Source organism: Akebia trifoliata, chromosome 12 (assembly GCF_017979445.1).
Source record: "Akebia trifoliata isolate Shusen 1 chromosome 12, ASM1797944v1, whole genome shotgun sequence".
In the NCBI taxonomy this organism is placed as follows: Eukaryota; Viridiplantae; Streptophyta; class Magnoliopsida; order Ranunculales; family Lardizabalaceae; genus Akebia; species Akebia trifoliata.
The window spans coordinates 36995519-37011246 of NC_141386.1; the positions used below are offsets into that span (position 1 = coordinate 36995519).

At 36.8% G+C, this 15728-nt stretch overlaps 1 protein-coding gene and 1 long non-coding RNA gene across 2 annotated transcripts; one reads left to right on the forward strand and one right to left on the reverse strand.

Annotated features, from left to right (window-relative positions):
• The first annotated feature begins 6399 nt into the window (after nt 1-6399).
• On the forward strand, nt 6400-7121 carry LOC147390050 (uncharacterized). The gene is made up of 2 exons (XR_015170798.1): nt 6400-6564; nt 6661-7121. It is a non-coding gene; the product is annotated as an uncharacterized LOC147390050 (long non-coding RNA).
• Nucleotides 7122-9021: 1900 nt separating this feature from the next.
• LOC147390051 (rho GTPase-activating protein 3-like) lies at nt 9022-14181 on the reverse strand. Its single transcript, XM_086418708.1, has 5 exons — nt 13404-14181; nt 11065-11185; nt 10837-10956; nt 10268-10498; nt 9022-9815 (listed from the first exon to the last, which is right to left on the reverse strand). Exons 1-5 carry the CDS (start codon nt 13829-13831, stop codon nt 9240-9242), a joined length of 1476 nt encoding a protein of 491 aa, XP_086274834.1. The 5' UTR covers nt 13832-14181; the 3' UTR covers nt 9022-9239.
• Nucleotides 14182-15728: the final 1547 nt, after the last annotated feature.

Here is a 15728-nt window from a genome sequence, read left to right on the forward strand (position 1 = left end):
TAGCGTGACTCAAACGGAAGATGTAGAAGTCATTCTTTTGATTGATTAATTAATTAATTAAAAAAAAAAAAGGCTATGAAGGGATACGAGCATTTTTCCAATTAAGAACGTTCAAAGACAAGTCGCCTTCGCATGGGTCATTGCTTTCTTAGCCTCACAAGTCTCAACATATATATGACAAAACTACACTTATTCTCTTTCATCTTTAACTTCAAACTGTGGAAGTTTGTCCACCTCTCATTCTTAATCAGCCACATGAACGAGACAGCCAGACATAATATGTATGTCTCTCTCTCTCAACCAAAAACCTAAAAGTTGAATGAGATGTGTCTTCAGAAAAGTAGTTGTTCAATATTGCTTTAATAATATACATAGGATATATGAGAAAACATATGTGAAAACAATGTAACATTAATAAATTTTCAAAATATAGGTTAGAAGTTTCGAATTGAACTGATTTTTTATAAGGATGATCTCTATGATGGAAAGATCATCTGAAAAAAAAATCAGTCCAATCTGAAACTTCTAACCCCATTAAAAGTGATTTAGAATGTGGACCGTTAATTTTTTGTCAATTTTTATCAATAATTTATAAATCACTTTTGATGGATTTAGAAGTTTCTGATTGAACTGATTTTTTGTGAGGATGATCTTCTCATCATAGTGACCATCCTTACAAAAAATCAGTTCAATCCAAAACCTCAAACCCATATTTTAAAAAACCATTGTTTTTTCGTATGTTTTTACATATGGCCCTTCAACCGCTCCCATAATATATATATATATAGGACAGCGTTATTACAACTCATATTGCGACTCACCGTTTGTCTTATATGGGCAAAAATGTTTGGAATGAGCTGATTTTTTGTGAGGATGATCTCTGTGATGAGGGGATCATCCTGGCAAAAAATCATCCAATTCCAAAACTTCTAACCCCATCAAAATTGATTTACAAAAATTGGACGGTCTAAAATTTTTCAACTTGTAAACATGGGGCTAGAAATTTCATAATGAGCTGATTTTTGGCAAGGATGATCTCCTCATCATAGAGATCATCCTCACAAAAAATCAGCCCATTCCAAGTATTTTTGCCCATATAAGATAAAATGGTGTGTCGTAATGTGACTCGTAATGTGAGTCTACGGAACCCAACCCATATATATATAGGGTCACGTTCCTAAGACTCATATTGAGACTCACATTGCGACACACCGTTTTGTCTTATATGGGTAAAAATGTTTGGAATGAGCTGATTTTTTGTGAGGATGATCTCTGTGATGAGGGGATCATCCTGGCAAAAAATCATCTCATTCCAAAACTTCTAACCCCATCAAAATTGATTTACAAAAATTGGACGGTCTATAATTTTTCAACAAAAATTGGACGGTCTAGAAGTTTCATAATGAGCTGATTTTTGGCAAGGATGATCTCCTCATCACAGAGATCATCCTCACAAAAAATCAGTCCATTCCAAACATTTTTGCCCATATAAGACAAAACACGTTGTCTATATGTGTGTAGAAATGGTTGTCCTTTGAACCTAACCCATATATATATATATATAGAGTAGCGTTCAATGGCCAACATTTTGGCAAACACATTTTTCAAAACATGGGTTAGAGGTCTTGGAAGGGGCTGATTTTTGGTGAGGATGATCTCTATGGTGAGGAGATCATCATCACCAAAAATCAGCCCATTCCAAAACTTCTAACCTCATAAAAAATGGTTTACAAAAAATGGACGGTTCACGATTTTTCAACTTGTAAAATGGGGCTAGAAGTTTTGGAATGAGCTGATTTTTGGTGAGGATGATCTCCAGATTTTTGGTGAGGATGATCTCCTCACCGTAGAGATCATCCTCACCAAAAATCAGCCCATTCCAAGACCTCTAACCCATGTTTTGAAAAAGTGTTTGCCAAAATGTTTGCCAAACTGTTGGCCACGGATAGGGACCCATATATATATATATATATATATATATATATATATATATATATATATATATATATATATATATATATATATATATATAGAGAGAGAGAGAGAGAGAGAGAGAGAGAGAGAGAGAAATTTATCAAAACGGTATCGTTTTCAAACTTATCCCAGGAGTACTGTAAGGAGAAGAGTGCCCCTTCCTACAATTGCTTCACAATTTTTATTTTCAATGGGCCAGGCTTTGTCACAGCCTGGTCTGTAATTAATTAGGTTTGGGTAGTCTTACCAGGCCCCTTTAATTAGCTATTGGGTCAGGCACAATTCATATTAGAGTCGTGCTGGAGTAACCTCAAGATCCATCTTATCTCATATCATACATCTTGACGTGAAAGTGTGTAGGAACCATAGTTTCTTTTTGTAGAGATGCGAGTCAAAAAGCATCTATGATTCCTACAGATTTGCACGTCAAGATGTGCAATGTGAGGTACAATCTTGAAGTCACTTCAGCATTAGTCTTCATACGAAGGACCAAGCTTGGGAGCTAGTCCTCTTGGCTGGCGAAGTTGGAGTTGAATAAACAGTAATTTAGAGAATGAATAGTGTTTAATAGAAGAGATTGATTAGAGTTCAAATTGGTTTAAAGGAGAGTATCTTCTTTAAATATAGAGAAGATGTCAATTTAAAACAAAAATTTAGAGACGTGGGTTGGAGTTACTATAATAGAGCATATTTTCCAGGTGGAGTAACAACTAATTATGCTCTTGTTTCAAATACAATCATTGGATGAGTACCGCAGGAGTGACATTAAAGTGAGTCTTGATAATATGACTCACCAGGTGGCAAACTCAAATGACTCCATATGACGTAGACAAGTTCTGGAACCATAGAACGGTATGCCTCGGGATACACTTTTTATGGGGAAGTGCAATCATGTATCCCGAGACGTATAGATCAATGGTTCCCAAACTTGTCCATAAAATGGAGTCATTTGAGTATGCCACCCGGCGAGTTATATTATCCGACTCCATTAAAATAGACATCGATGTCACATTGCTGACGTGGAGGTGTACACAAAACCATAGATGCTTTTCACTTGTATCTTGATGCAAAGCATCTATAGCTCCACACACACATCCACATCAGCAATGTGTGAATCGATGTCACTGCAGCAATTTCCTTATTTGGATTTAAAGTGACATCACAGGTCAGGCTTAGCCCCAGATAAAAACTTTTGGGTTTGGTTCAACTGGACTCTAGAATGTAGACATGAATCTGGGCTGCTCTTAATCCATTTTTCAAGTACAAGTTGGGCCTGATTGGGATCGAGTCCTTTCCAAAGGTCTCCAGCACGGCATGATGCCATGATTCGCTCCATAACGTAGGTGGGGTCGACCCCAACTCAAGCTAATCTCGGATTTCAAAATTATCATTACTATGAAATCTTATTGAATCATCATTGGGATCTTGTTAATGCCCCAAATGTTACTAAAATCGTAGTAGAGAGATTTTAAGCAACACAAATGAAGGTGTTTACGATTAATCAAAAACATTGCTGAGGTTTTTATTGATAATTTTGTGCTTCATCAAGTACCAACTACCCACGCTTCAGGGGTTAGCAGAGATGGTAAGGGTGATTGGGTTTGTTCCCCAAGTCACACCTTTGAATTTCTATATCCACATAAAAGTGGCTATACTTAATTATTGAACATGTGCTAAAGTGGCTGGTACATGTGGCCCACCAAAGGAAAAAAAAAAAAAAAAAATTACCAACTACCCAAGTATTAAATTTTGCGTTTATATTGACAACTCTGGTCCATCAGGACCATTGACTCTAAATGTTTGGCCCACCTCTGTACGAAACCATTGTATTTTACAATACCACGATTTAAAATTTCTTGCATTGAAAAAGATTAAAATTTGATCTTTGAGGTACAAAGCCGAGAAGGATGTGCAAACATTCATGGTCAGTTAACGAGTGCCAAGTGGGTTTTCTTAACTCAAAATTAATTCAGGCCCATTCTGCAATACTAGATTCTTTACGACTAAGATTGTTTATTCATTTGACTAATGATAAAACGATGCATTGACATATAAGCGGTTAATGTGGCAAGTGCACAGAATCATAAATCTTTTTTTTTTATTTAGTATCCTGAAGAACCATAGATCTTTCTATGCACTTGCTACGTCAATCGCATATAGACCACATACGTGTTAGCACGTCATTTTAATTCAACTCTATTCATTTTAACCTTTGTGGGTCCTTTTATTAGTTAAATCCTTTCTCTTTAATCTTTCTTTACAAAGATAGTGGTGATCCTCTTGAACATGTGGTCATGTTATTTTCCTTTGAAAGCACTTATGTCCCGTGCATAGCCTTGGATCTTTTGTTGTAATGTTAATTTGACCATATCAATCATGATGTAGTGAAACGTGTTGAGATGAAAACCTAGTTTTCATGGGATTTATGAAATCTCAGGTTGCGTGCACCCTTATCCAATATACACTATTGGTTCTTGGGTTCTTGTCAAATCAATTTGTTGCGTGTTAAGATGCATGAGATTAAAAAATGTTGGAATATTTATTTGCCAACTTTACACTAATGTTTCTCCGAATATGACCCTTTGATTTGTACATGGACATATCCATCCCATCAAATGGAGAAAATCCCATTTGCCATTGGCGTTTGCTTTATTGTGATTTTCTCTTCCTCTCACAACCGAGATGATTTTACAGTGGAACCCACCCATAAAATCCGTCTGATGTCATGTTTTTCCAGATCAATTTCCTCCAGTTGTGCATTTCGAGATGAAAAACATTTCCTTTACTAAATAAGGAATGTTTTTCGATTATATTAATGATTTAAGAATGCATCTAGTAAATATCCAATCCCTATACAATCCTTCTTTTTTGGAATTTTCTCTCACCAGAATCTTAATCCCTTTTGACATAATCCTTGATTTTATCCAATCGAGATCTGAACCCATTATTGATTTGTGAAAGGCCTACCTTCGTATCTCTATATCAAACTCAAATCCCTAGGTGTCACATGTCATCCTTTGGAATCCAGTAATAAATATCATCCGCAACATCTATACCATAGTTTCAAAAACTCAACCTAGACCGAGACGTATTGTCCGAGTCGTCTTGATGTTGTCCCACAACGAGACGAACGAATAAGTCAATAAATCAGACGAGATTTAAAACCCAACATTCATTTTCTCATTGTTGAATGAGATGTCTCAAAACATATCGAAAAACTTATTCGAGCAACTCGGTCTCATTCACTAGCGAGACAAGATGTCAAAACTAGTTTTAAAACCATGATCCATAAACATAATATGCAAGGTTATAGAGGGAAAATTTTTAAGAACTTCAAAATAAGTAAATAAACATTAATTTTCACCATAATTTAAATTTGAGAGTTCAGTAGTTATCCATTTTCAACATATCAAGTTGTAAATTTTATTTTATTTTATCTGATTTTTTCAGTGATAATCCATGTGGGTCCAAGGATCCTATACCATTTTCAAGATCTTGGATCAAGTTGAAAATTTTATTTTTTATTTTTATCAAATTTTTCAATGATAATCCATGTGGGTCCAATAATCCTCAAATCTTGTTAACCATAGCTAATTCTTATTTGAGATTGCAAGGGATGTACATTCGGAAAATCTTAACCTATGGGTTTAGTCCGGGTTCAAGTTTCAAAGGTCAAAACTGAATCGAAATTTCAAATATTTAAATTAAAATTTTGTTCAAGATTACAAGGGATGTACATTCGGGTAAGCTTGAACCAACGGATTCGGTCTAGGTTCAAGTTCCAAAGGTCAAAAGCAAACTCAAATCGAACCAAAATTTTGAATATTTGAATTGAAATATTTTTATACAAAATGAGTTGTAAGGGAGTCGAACCATGGATATGGCAAAATCACCAAATCTTACCGACTCTCTAAGCGTTAATCCACGGTAAAACTACTATTAAAAATAAAGATATTATAATAGATCCTTAAAACACGCCAAGGAGAAGACTGTAGCCTTCCTCACATCAGATGTCCCTTAGTACAGACTTATAACGGAAATCAACTATCCCACTTGACTTTACTCTAAGACCGCAAATCTAATCATTATCAACTCTTACAAATATAACTGAAGCAGTCTAATAATTTATGAGTCGTTATAATCTGACTATCCCACGTGGCAAATTCGATTGATTATTTAGACGTGATAAGTTTGAAAACTGTAAATCTGCACTCCTCAGGATACACGGCCACGTTTCCCCATAAAAAAAAGTGTATCTTGATGGAATCATATATCCCGAGAAATATTGATCTACAACTCCCAAACTTGTCATGTCAAGTAGTTGATTGAGGTAGTCAGATTATCACGGCTCATAATTTATATTTTTATGATAGTGTATTATATATCCCCATATATGATTAATTTAATTGTTTTGTTAAATATATATTAAGGCTTTCAGCCAAACAACTGCTTTGAGAAGGCACGTTTGTGGGAAAAACCTCACAAAGATGAGACTATTTATGATATATCCAAAACCAAGACGATTCATGCCACTTTCACCTTGGCATCTCAAGCAGAGACAGAGTTACTGACGGTGTCTCTCACTTTTTGGTAATTATATCTTCTTGTTCTTGGTCTTTATTAATCACAACTTATATATTAAGCTGAATCTCTTTAATTACTTAATAGAGATTTTGTGTTTTACAGGTGTCTTTGTTTTTAATCATTTTAGTAGGTAAATCAACGATGGGATCGATGGAAAAAGAGAAATATTTGATCTACGATGAGTCGAAGAAGCTTGTGAAGACATCGTTAGCTTGTTTTTTATCCTTCTTGATAAGTGTGGTTGGAGTGTTGGTGTTGATGTGGTGGATGGTGGAGTATCGTCCACAAAATACTCAGCAATGGATGGTGCCTCTGGGTCTTGTTCTATCAGGGACCCCCATAGTTGTCTGGTTCTCTGTTTTCGCCTCTGAATTATGTAATTCTGAGGTGGATAGCTCTTGTCCGAGTCGACCTGTTCTTGTCTCTGACCCTGAAATTAATCAGAAGAGCTAGCATGAGTTTTGCTTCAAGAACATCGAATTAAATTTACTTAAATTGTACCCTTTTTTTGGTTTTTTGCTAGTAACTATATTGTAAATTCAACCATGAATATGAGTTCTATATGTTATAGTCTGCTTTTAGAGTTTTGAGATCACCCAATTATATAGAACAATGATGAATGCACACGTTATTGGTGCACGGTTGGGTATGCGGCTGACGTGTCAAGGGTGCAGAACCGCACATCTGTTTCTTGTGTATCCCGATGAAAATGATCTACGGTTTTGTACCCTAGCTACGTCAACTGCATACCAAGACCGCGTGCTTTCATCATGGCTCAATTATATGATATGATGGCATCATATGATCTCTCATTAATTAGGTAAAGAGACGCGGTTATTATATCAATCCTATAGCACACTTTCAAAAGATGAGAGAGGTATTTTTAAAAAAATTTACATCTCAGCCTCTTGTGATCAAGACTTAGATCTGATTAAAAAAAATAAGTTTTTTTTTTATATTATTTTATGCAGATCCATGTCTTTAAATATCAACGGCTATTGAACTCCTCAGATTTTAAGTGTGAGATTTTATTTTATCATTAATGTGGGGCTCTTCCAATCGTTCTAAGTGTGTTAAAGGATTGTTACAGGAACTCTGTGCTACAAAGGATCCGCCTCCACACGGAGGAGGGTTTAGGTATATTGTATCATCCCATCCGGTCCCAGAAAAAATATAATCTTAGGTGGTTCAATCCAACTTTCTTTGTTTATAAAATAAACCAAAACTCACATGATGAAAGCCTCGAAATCAAGTTTATTATATGGAAAATTGAAGTGTCCAACGTGGTTGGGGTCTGAAAAAGTGATTATTATATTATATTGGTAAGACGGTCAATAAAAAGGAAAAACGTCACCTTCCCCAGCTCATCAAAGCCTAATAATTGACTAATTGTTGAGAGATAGAGACAGATGTGTTCAGACCTTCCTCAATTAGTGGTCTTCCGAGCGATATTGTTAAAAATGTTTTTGAAGATAGCGTAGCGTAGAGAGGAGGGTGGTCAATCAACTGGATCCAGTGAATGTCTGGAGGGACCCTCCGTCCCTTGGTGGAGGGACTTAATTAGTGTGTGTGTGTGTGTGTATAGAGTTGCTTTGAACCAATTAATGAGACAACACCTTATGCCAGCATAAACACAAAATGGTAAATTCAAAACTGTACATCTTGTCAACACTCAAAAATATTATATTTTATTTGGTATACTCCAAGAACCTCCAGCTAATTTGATGTTTCCTAAACCAACAGGAAGTCCTTTGTTTGTTCTTTCAAGGTTATTTTCAAATCCACCAAGCACTCTAATGATCAAATGGATGTTGAACCTAAAATGTACATATAAAAAATTTAAAGCCATTGTAAATTCCTCAAAATCAACTTCTTAAGGCCGTCATTTGCACAAAATGACTCACTTTGACTAAATCTTTTATCCCTCCCAAGTATCAAGAACATCATCCAGATAGAGCACCAAAAAGATGTACGTTTAGCTAGGCCCCTGACAAGTGGAATCAAAGCTAGTTGTGTGATATAACTACCATCAGACCCAACTTTAGGGAGAAAATTGGTTCAAAGGTAGGTCAACTTCAAGGTAACTAGTTCGCCCAACTTCAAACAAATTGATGGCAAGTTCATGACTTGGGCATAAGTCATTGGAGGTCGACAATTCATAAGAATCGAAACAAGGGTGAAGGCAATCCTAAGGAAAGGAATGAGAAATCCTATAATAGATGAATAGACAAGTTGGTAAAGCCAGGGACGATTTCAACTAAGAACCTGAGTTGATAACATTAAGGACAAAAAGAAAGGTGATTCATCAAGACTAGAGGGTATGATGAACAAACCTATTGGGGTATACGAGTTCAAAGAATACACAAGGAGCCACAAGGAGGCAACCACCTGTAGTCAACCATGGACACTGGCTAGTCATGAACGAGCATCCCTCCTCATCCAACACTTCATCACACTTGCACATTGGACAGTAATGCTATAGAAAATTATTTCTTATCATACAAAGGCAAGGCTTATCGGCTTCCACACCATTAATTTACGTCCATTAAGACATAGGTTAGTGCCACGGCATTTAGAATTTTTTTTCCTACCCAAACAAACACGGACATCTACCAATACAATCTCTCACAAACATCAAAGAATGAATAACCAAATACAAGCATGGATCCAGACAGCTCATTTCATGCCCAAGATTCACCACCACCTCCCCTAGTATTTAGAATGCCAAGGCCTGCAGGTTTTTTAACTGGCTTACTCAAGTGAAATACAGGGTGCCTGCAAAGCTTCCTCACACCTTTTCTCCAACCTACCCTGTCTGAGAACTCCACAACATCCCCATCACTGTACCCACCTCTACACTCCTTCTCTATGGTCCCTGAGTCACACTTGACGGGCGAGCTGTTCCCTGAAACGGATTCATTCTCCCAGTGAGACTCACTCTTCTTCTGAAAGCTCTGAAAACTCTCCTCAGTGTCACTATCCAATCTATCCCTGCTGTTGCTCCTTGATAAGTTGCCCAAATCGGATTGATTATGGGTACAAATATCAGATGTTTGCTCAGTGGAACCTTCACCTGTTTCACTATTCGACTTTGATGAATCAGGGTCACCTTTGCTGCTCGGAGATTTGGAGCATGAAGAAAACAACCTAGCATGGGCTGCTGACTCTTCTCTTTCTCGGAGGATTTTTATAATCAGGCTCTTGAGCAAGTTCATTACTTGCACTGCATGGATCAATGCGGTCAAAGGATCTGCCATCTGCAAAAAAGGAAACAATGACCAGTTATTTTCTATCCTCACATGCATAAATGACAACTATGGTACAATCATAAACATGATAAACCACCCCATTAGTTAATACAGAGGACGCTGCCAAACATGTGGGGTGCTCCAACCCAGCATTTTGGTTGGCCCATCAAGTAGATTTCTTCTACCACCCTACTAGGTAATCCTAAACATTGAATCTCTGAACTTTTCCTATTTGCCATATTTTTCTTCTATTCAGAAGAATATATTATCAAACGGCTTGAGTAACTATGATGGGTCACATTTTGGATCAAATGAAAATTAGACAGGATCCACCATTTGGCAGGTTCCAAGGCCCAACATGTGTTGCTACAGTGAACCCCCTGCATCTTTTTGCTAAGCAAAATTAACTTTGATCCCCATAATTGAACATACAAACAAAAAAATCACAGATAGTCAGTAACCTGAGTCATATTAGGTGCAAAAACCATTGCAATATTCCGTGCATTCATCTTGTTGTGGTGTTCGTGCTGGACGACATCTGCCATCAGATTTATTGCCCAGTCAAGTAACTGGGATTCCATTGAAGGCAGTAAGCTCACAACTTGAGTGCAATCTTCTTCTGTGTTGCAGTGCATTACTTGCTCTGGCGTAAGTGAGTCGAGTACCCCAGCAGGAAGTTCTCGAAACCATGCCTATTGAACATAAAAGAGACCCAGTAATCAATTTAGACAAAAATTTCAGCATAGGATAAAAACAGATTATAAAAATGTAAACCAGAGGATGTATTTACAGATTCATGAAGACTATATGTTGACGCCAAAGTCTAAAATTCTAAGTGGACAACATAAGGATCTAACGAACTTATCAGAAGAAACATAGTCATGACTAAAAATTTCTTATACAAATTGGTTATTTGTTAGATGTATGTTATCCAACCAGCTGGACAAACAAAATAACGAGGAAAACTATGGTTTATGCAACAAAAGTACAACAAGACAATAGCAAAGGATACAAATTCCCAAATGAATACCTTTATCAAACCTGCCAGACAATGCACATCAATTCCAAATGGTACAATTCCCCTGTTAAGCTGGTCCCTTACGTACTCCTCTTGGCCATTCTCGGCATTAATTCGAAATATACCTTCTGCCTTCAAACACAAATAGGTAAGAACAACATCATAAAACACACACAAAATGGTATTCACAGCAATTTTTTTAGTGGATTAGTACAACAATAAAAGAAGAAAGAAACATACTTGAAGGCCTTGTTCAGAATACAAACGCTTTTGCATCATAAGGAGAATTGTTGGCACACTGTTTCCCCTGTAATCATAGGAACATTGCATAGACTCGGCAGAGACCCCAAACACACTTACACTGCACAAGAGAAGAAAAGAATATGCATCAAGTAGGAAAACTGAGACAAGTGAAGCTGGAATAAGGATCATAACATAATTCATATTCCAAATATATATACGTGTATAGTTCTCATAACAAAGTTCAGGAAGAATCACCAAATCAAAAAGTTGACAAAGTTTCCTTTCTAGATTCATAATCATTAATCATGGCGAATGAACAAATCCACGCATCAGGTAAAACAAACCATCATTCCCCTCTAATCTCTTGTTCCATCTAATCAGACTTGCCAAATTAACAGTCATTCATTTCCCAATAGCTAACCAGACAAATCATACAGGTTCACAAACATCCACCCCTCTTTAACCAAGTAGAGCTTCCAACCATTTCCATGGCCACTTGTCACAGATCTATCCCCTCGTCACATAATGCCCTTGTGGCACTTGAACTAATCCCCACAATGTAGCTTAAATCAACCTTACCCCTAATGAGTCCTAGGAGTTCCCTCAACTATCTAATGCAATCACACACTCAAGAGAGCGCTCACACTCTGTGTTTAGCCTTGGAAGCTTTCTCACTCAGTGTTTAGCTTGGGTGATTTCAAAGCTTCCAAGGTTAAACATTAAGAGTGTGAGCATTCTCTTGATTGTGTGTGAGCATCTTAAGAGGTGTTGGGGGAATTCCTAGGACTCACTGGGTAAGGCTGACTTCAGCTATATCCTGGGAATTAGTTCAAGTGTTGCATAAGTGATGGGGGCCTAGGCCTGTGACACACCACCCATGAGTGATTTGAAGCTGCTTGAACAAGGAATCACTTCCATCAATTAAGGTCGTTGATGACGATGAATTATTCAATGGTGAAGGCTTTGATGATGATGATGGTCGTACAACGGTGAAGGCCAAAAATGTTCCACGAGAATAAGATATCGTCAAGAAAGTTCCGTTACATATATAGAAATTAGGGAATAAAAAGAGAAATTTACCAATGGGGCTTTGACATCAGTTTCCTACTTTTTATATAGAATATTGAGGTAAATTGGACACAAAGTCGATATGCGTACACAAACTGTGTTGTTCCGGCACTGGTACTTCGCAAGATTTGAAGGCCGTGTGGCATACTTCGTATATGTACTACTTAAGTCCATCGACCTCATCCCCATTCACCAAGTGAACCTTTTTTTTTTAATAAGTAGACCAATTATATTAATTAAAACCAACCAGTTGAGATAACCAGCCACAATACAAGAACAAGTTACAAACTACCAAAAGCAAAGCTACAATGTTACTTTTAGCATAAAGAATCCCATCTAAACACAAATTCATCAAGAACACCCACTTGAAATCCGAATCCAGTTTGCTCCAAAAAAACACAAAACCTAAAACCTCCAAAATGAGATCTTGAAGCTCCAAAACATGCCCATTGAATACTTTCCGATCTCTTTCTCGCCACGTTACCCATCATATAGCAAATCTGTGTAATTTAGAAAGCCAGTATATAGATTCATTATTTATCCATCCAACTGTGATTAGAGATGTTGTAGGAGTAGTTAGCAAATTTATGCATTACATCCTGAGGTTGTGCCGCTAGTGGTTTCTACTTACAATCTATGTAACAAGGACATAGTAATCCAACTATCGGGTTAAAAATAAAAACAAAAATTGAACTGTAGTCCTCTAAAACCATCTGGCTATGATAATTCTCATTTAATGGAAAAATATAAGTTAGAAGAGGATGTTCCATACGTTAATCCACTTGAGTTGTTATACAAGGATAAGATCTTAGTCATGACTCGGACTACCACCAAATCCTCTCCTAGTCCTTTTCCCCAAGGCCCCAAATTTTACAAAAAAAAAAAAAAAGATATCAAATTATCACACCTATAACCCACATATAATTTACCCAAAATAATTCCAGAAACACATTAAAAGTTAAATTTTGAAAAAGATTTAGTTTTGACTAATTTCAGATAAATCTTCAAACACATGATGAAAATGTTTAACTGAATTAATTCAGGAATGCTAATCTGTTGATGGGAGCACCAAATGTTTATTCTTCTTTTCTTCCTCATTTATCACTTTTAAGAAATATATAAAATTTTGAAGGAGATATCTACAATAAACCAAGAGATTATAATGTGTTAGAAATTTGATTCTGATATACATAACATGCTAATAATTAATTAAAAACACAAAGAGAAGAAAAAAGAAAAAAGAAAAATAGAGAATTGAGAAGTCTAACCTGGCACTAGGAACCCTCGTGGGAACTTCGGGCTCGAACTCAACTGGTAAACCGAGAAAGCCATTAAATCGATCGAAAGTAACATGAGAAACATGGCGCACATCGGTCGGCCACCCAATATCCATAGAACAAATATCTTCCCTATCAACACTGCAAGTCACCAACGACTTTCTCAACGCTTCAACCAAGATCTCCAATATCGGAAATTGATTACTTTGTTGCTGATCTGGTCCATTAGTTTCTCTCTCTTCTGGATCGATAAGTGGCGTAGAACTTGGATTCATATACTCCTCCTCTTCATCCTCCTCTTCATCTTCTTCTTCTTCTTCATCTTCATTACTGAGATACAGAGATGGACTAGGAGGAGCTGAGTGGAACACAGTACTCCGCCCGAGTCCACATGACTTAGATCGGAAGAGCTGAGTCATTTTTATTTTCCAAATAAAAGCAACAAATGAAAGGGAAATAGAGTTAGGGCTTTATTAAAATGGCGGAGAGGTTGCTTAGGTTGGGAAGATGAATGATTTGGGTTAGAGAATGAGAGATGGGGTTGGTTTCAGATATGGAGGAGGAGGAGGAGGAAATGTGATAGAGACATCTCCATTTCTTCACATAAATCTGTTATTAATATACATACTACAAACAAGAGATTCCAAGAAACAGGAACGATGAAAAAGAATCGTCATTTCCTCGTAACATGGCGGAATAGACACGAAATACGGGATTTTGGAATTTTTATTGTGCGTGTGTTTGGGTTGGGTGCAAGAGAGACTTATTAATTACCAGAAAGCAGAAACAGAGCACAAGGGATGGATGGATTAATTGCTCTTTAATTGCTTTGTTTATGAGATTGGGTTGGCCCACTCTGTTCCCGCATTTAACCTTATAACTGCTTATTCTCAACCATAAAAGTTGGTACAGCCTTATCCTTCTTCACTCGGCCCATTGGATATTAAGATTTGGAAATTTCTGCTTTTCGCCTTTCCAGTGGTGTTATTTTTTTGTACTTACGTAGTTTTGTTGTTTGCCCCCACCCCCACATGGGCACATGGTATGTTCCTTTTCAATTTTTCCTTCGTGGGCTCCTACTGGAATTACTGTTCCTGCTAACTTGGGCCGATAAATGACATGTCATGGCTGCTAGTGGGCTGTGTGTCAGTTGGGCCTGGGTTCCAGTAAGCCCTACTTCAGTTCATTATGGTACAAAGTGTGTACAGTTAACAAATTTTTTTTTTTTTTAAATTTAAAAAAAATACCTTTTTTTTCAAACAGCGTGTATATATATATATATAAGATAGCGTTCAGCATCATAAAGATCATCCTCACAAAAAATCAACCCAATCCAAAACTTTTAAGTCATATAGGACAAATTGTCTCTCAACGTTATCCCCTGAAGATTGTCTACCAAACACTACCCTATATATATATATATATATATATATGGGAGCGGTTCAGCAGCCCCATCATGGTGCCCCATATGGTGCCACTCATTTTTCAAAACATGGGTTACAAGCTTTGGAATGAGCTGATTTTTTGTGAGGATGATCTCTATGATGAGGAGATCATCCTCACCAAAAATCAGCTCATTCCAAAACTTCTAACTCCGTCAAAAGTGATTTACAAAAATTGGACGTTCCACGATTCTTCAACTTGTAAACTAGGGTTAGAAGTTTCAAAATGAGCTGATTTTTTATGAGGATGATCTCTTCACCGTAGAGATCATCCTCACAAAAAATCAGCCTATTCCAAAACTTGTAACCCCATCAAAAATGATTTACAAAAAATACGTGGCACCATATGGGGCACCATAAGGGGCTGTTGAACCGCTCCCTATATATATATATATGCCTGTGTGTGTGTGTGTGTGCACGCGCACGCACAAAGCCCAATTAGTGTTGTTCTAGAATTCACTTCAAAAGCTTTTAGATAATATTTGGCTACTAGGGACACTTTGATGGGACACTAGACGAATTCGACGTAGGACTGAGTGCCACTTGTTCGATAAATATACAATTTAGATGTTTGTGGCTACCCACACTGGGGACCGAGTTTTTCTTTGCATAATACAACTCATGCAAAGCCGCACATTCATGCCAGATAAGCCTTTGAAGCTATCATTCCATGTTTATGTGGTGGAGATTATTTGAGATACTCTAACAGAAAATGATAGAAATACCATCGTCTTAAATTTTTAGATAGATACCTTGAATTTTTTATTTTATTTTCCTTTCGTCAGATCAATTATCTTCAACGTTTGATTTTTAAACTTCAAACCAATCATCTTCAACCTTAAGATTCTATCTACTATGTTATTCAAACCCCAAT

What these genes read in the sequence shown, in the direction of transcription:
- LOC147390051 (XM_086418708.1), bottom strand. Translation starts at nt 13,831, where the DNA reads ATGACTCAGCTCTTCCGATCTAAGTCATGTGGACTCGGGCGGAGTACT. An exon ending in ACGAGGGTTCCTAGTGCCAG is followed by an intron (nt 11,186 to 13,403) that starts GTTAGACTTCTC and finishes TCTCTTGTGCAG; the next exon opens with TGTAAGTGTGTTTGGGGTCT. An exon ending in GTCTGGCAGGTTTGATAAAG is followed by an intron (nt 10,499 to 10,836) that starts GTATTCATTTGG and finishes TATGTTCAATAG; the next exon opens with GCATGGTTTCGAGAACTTCC.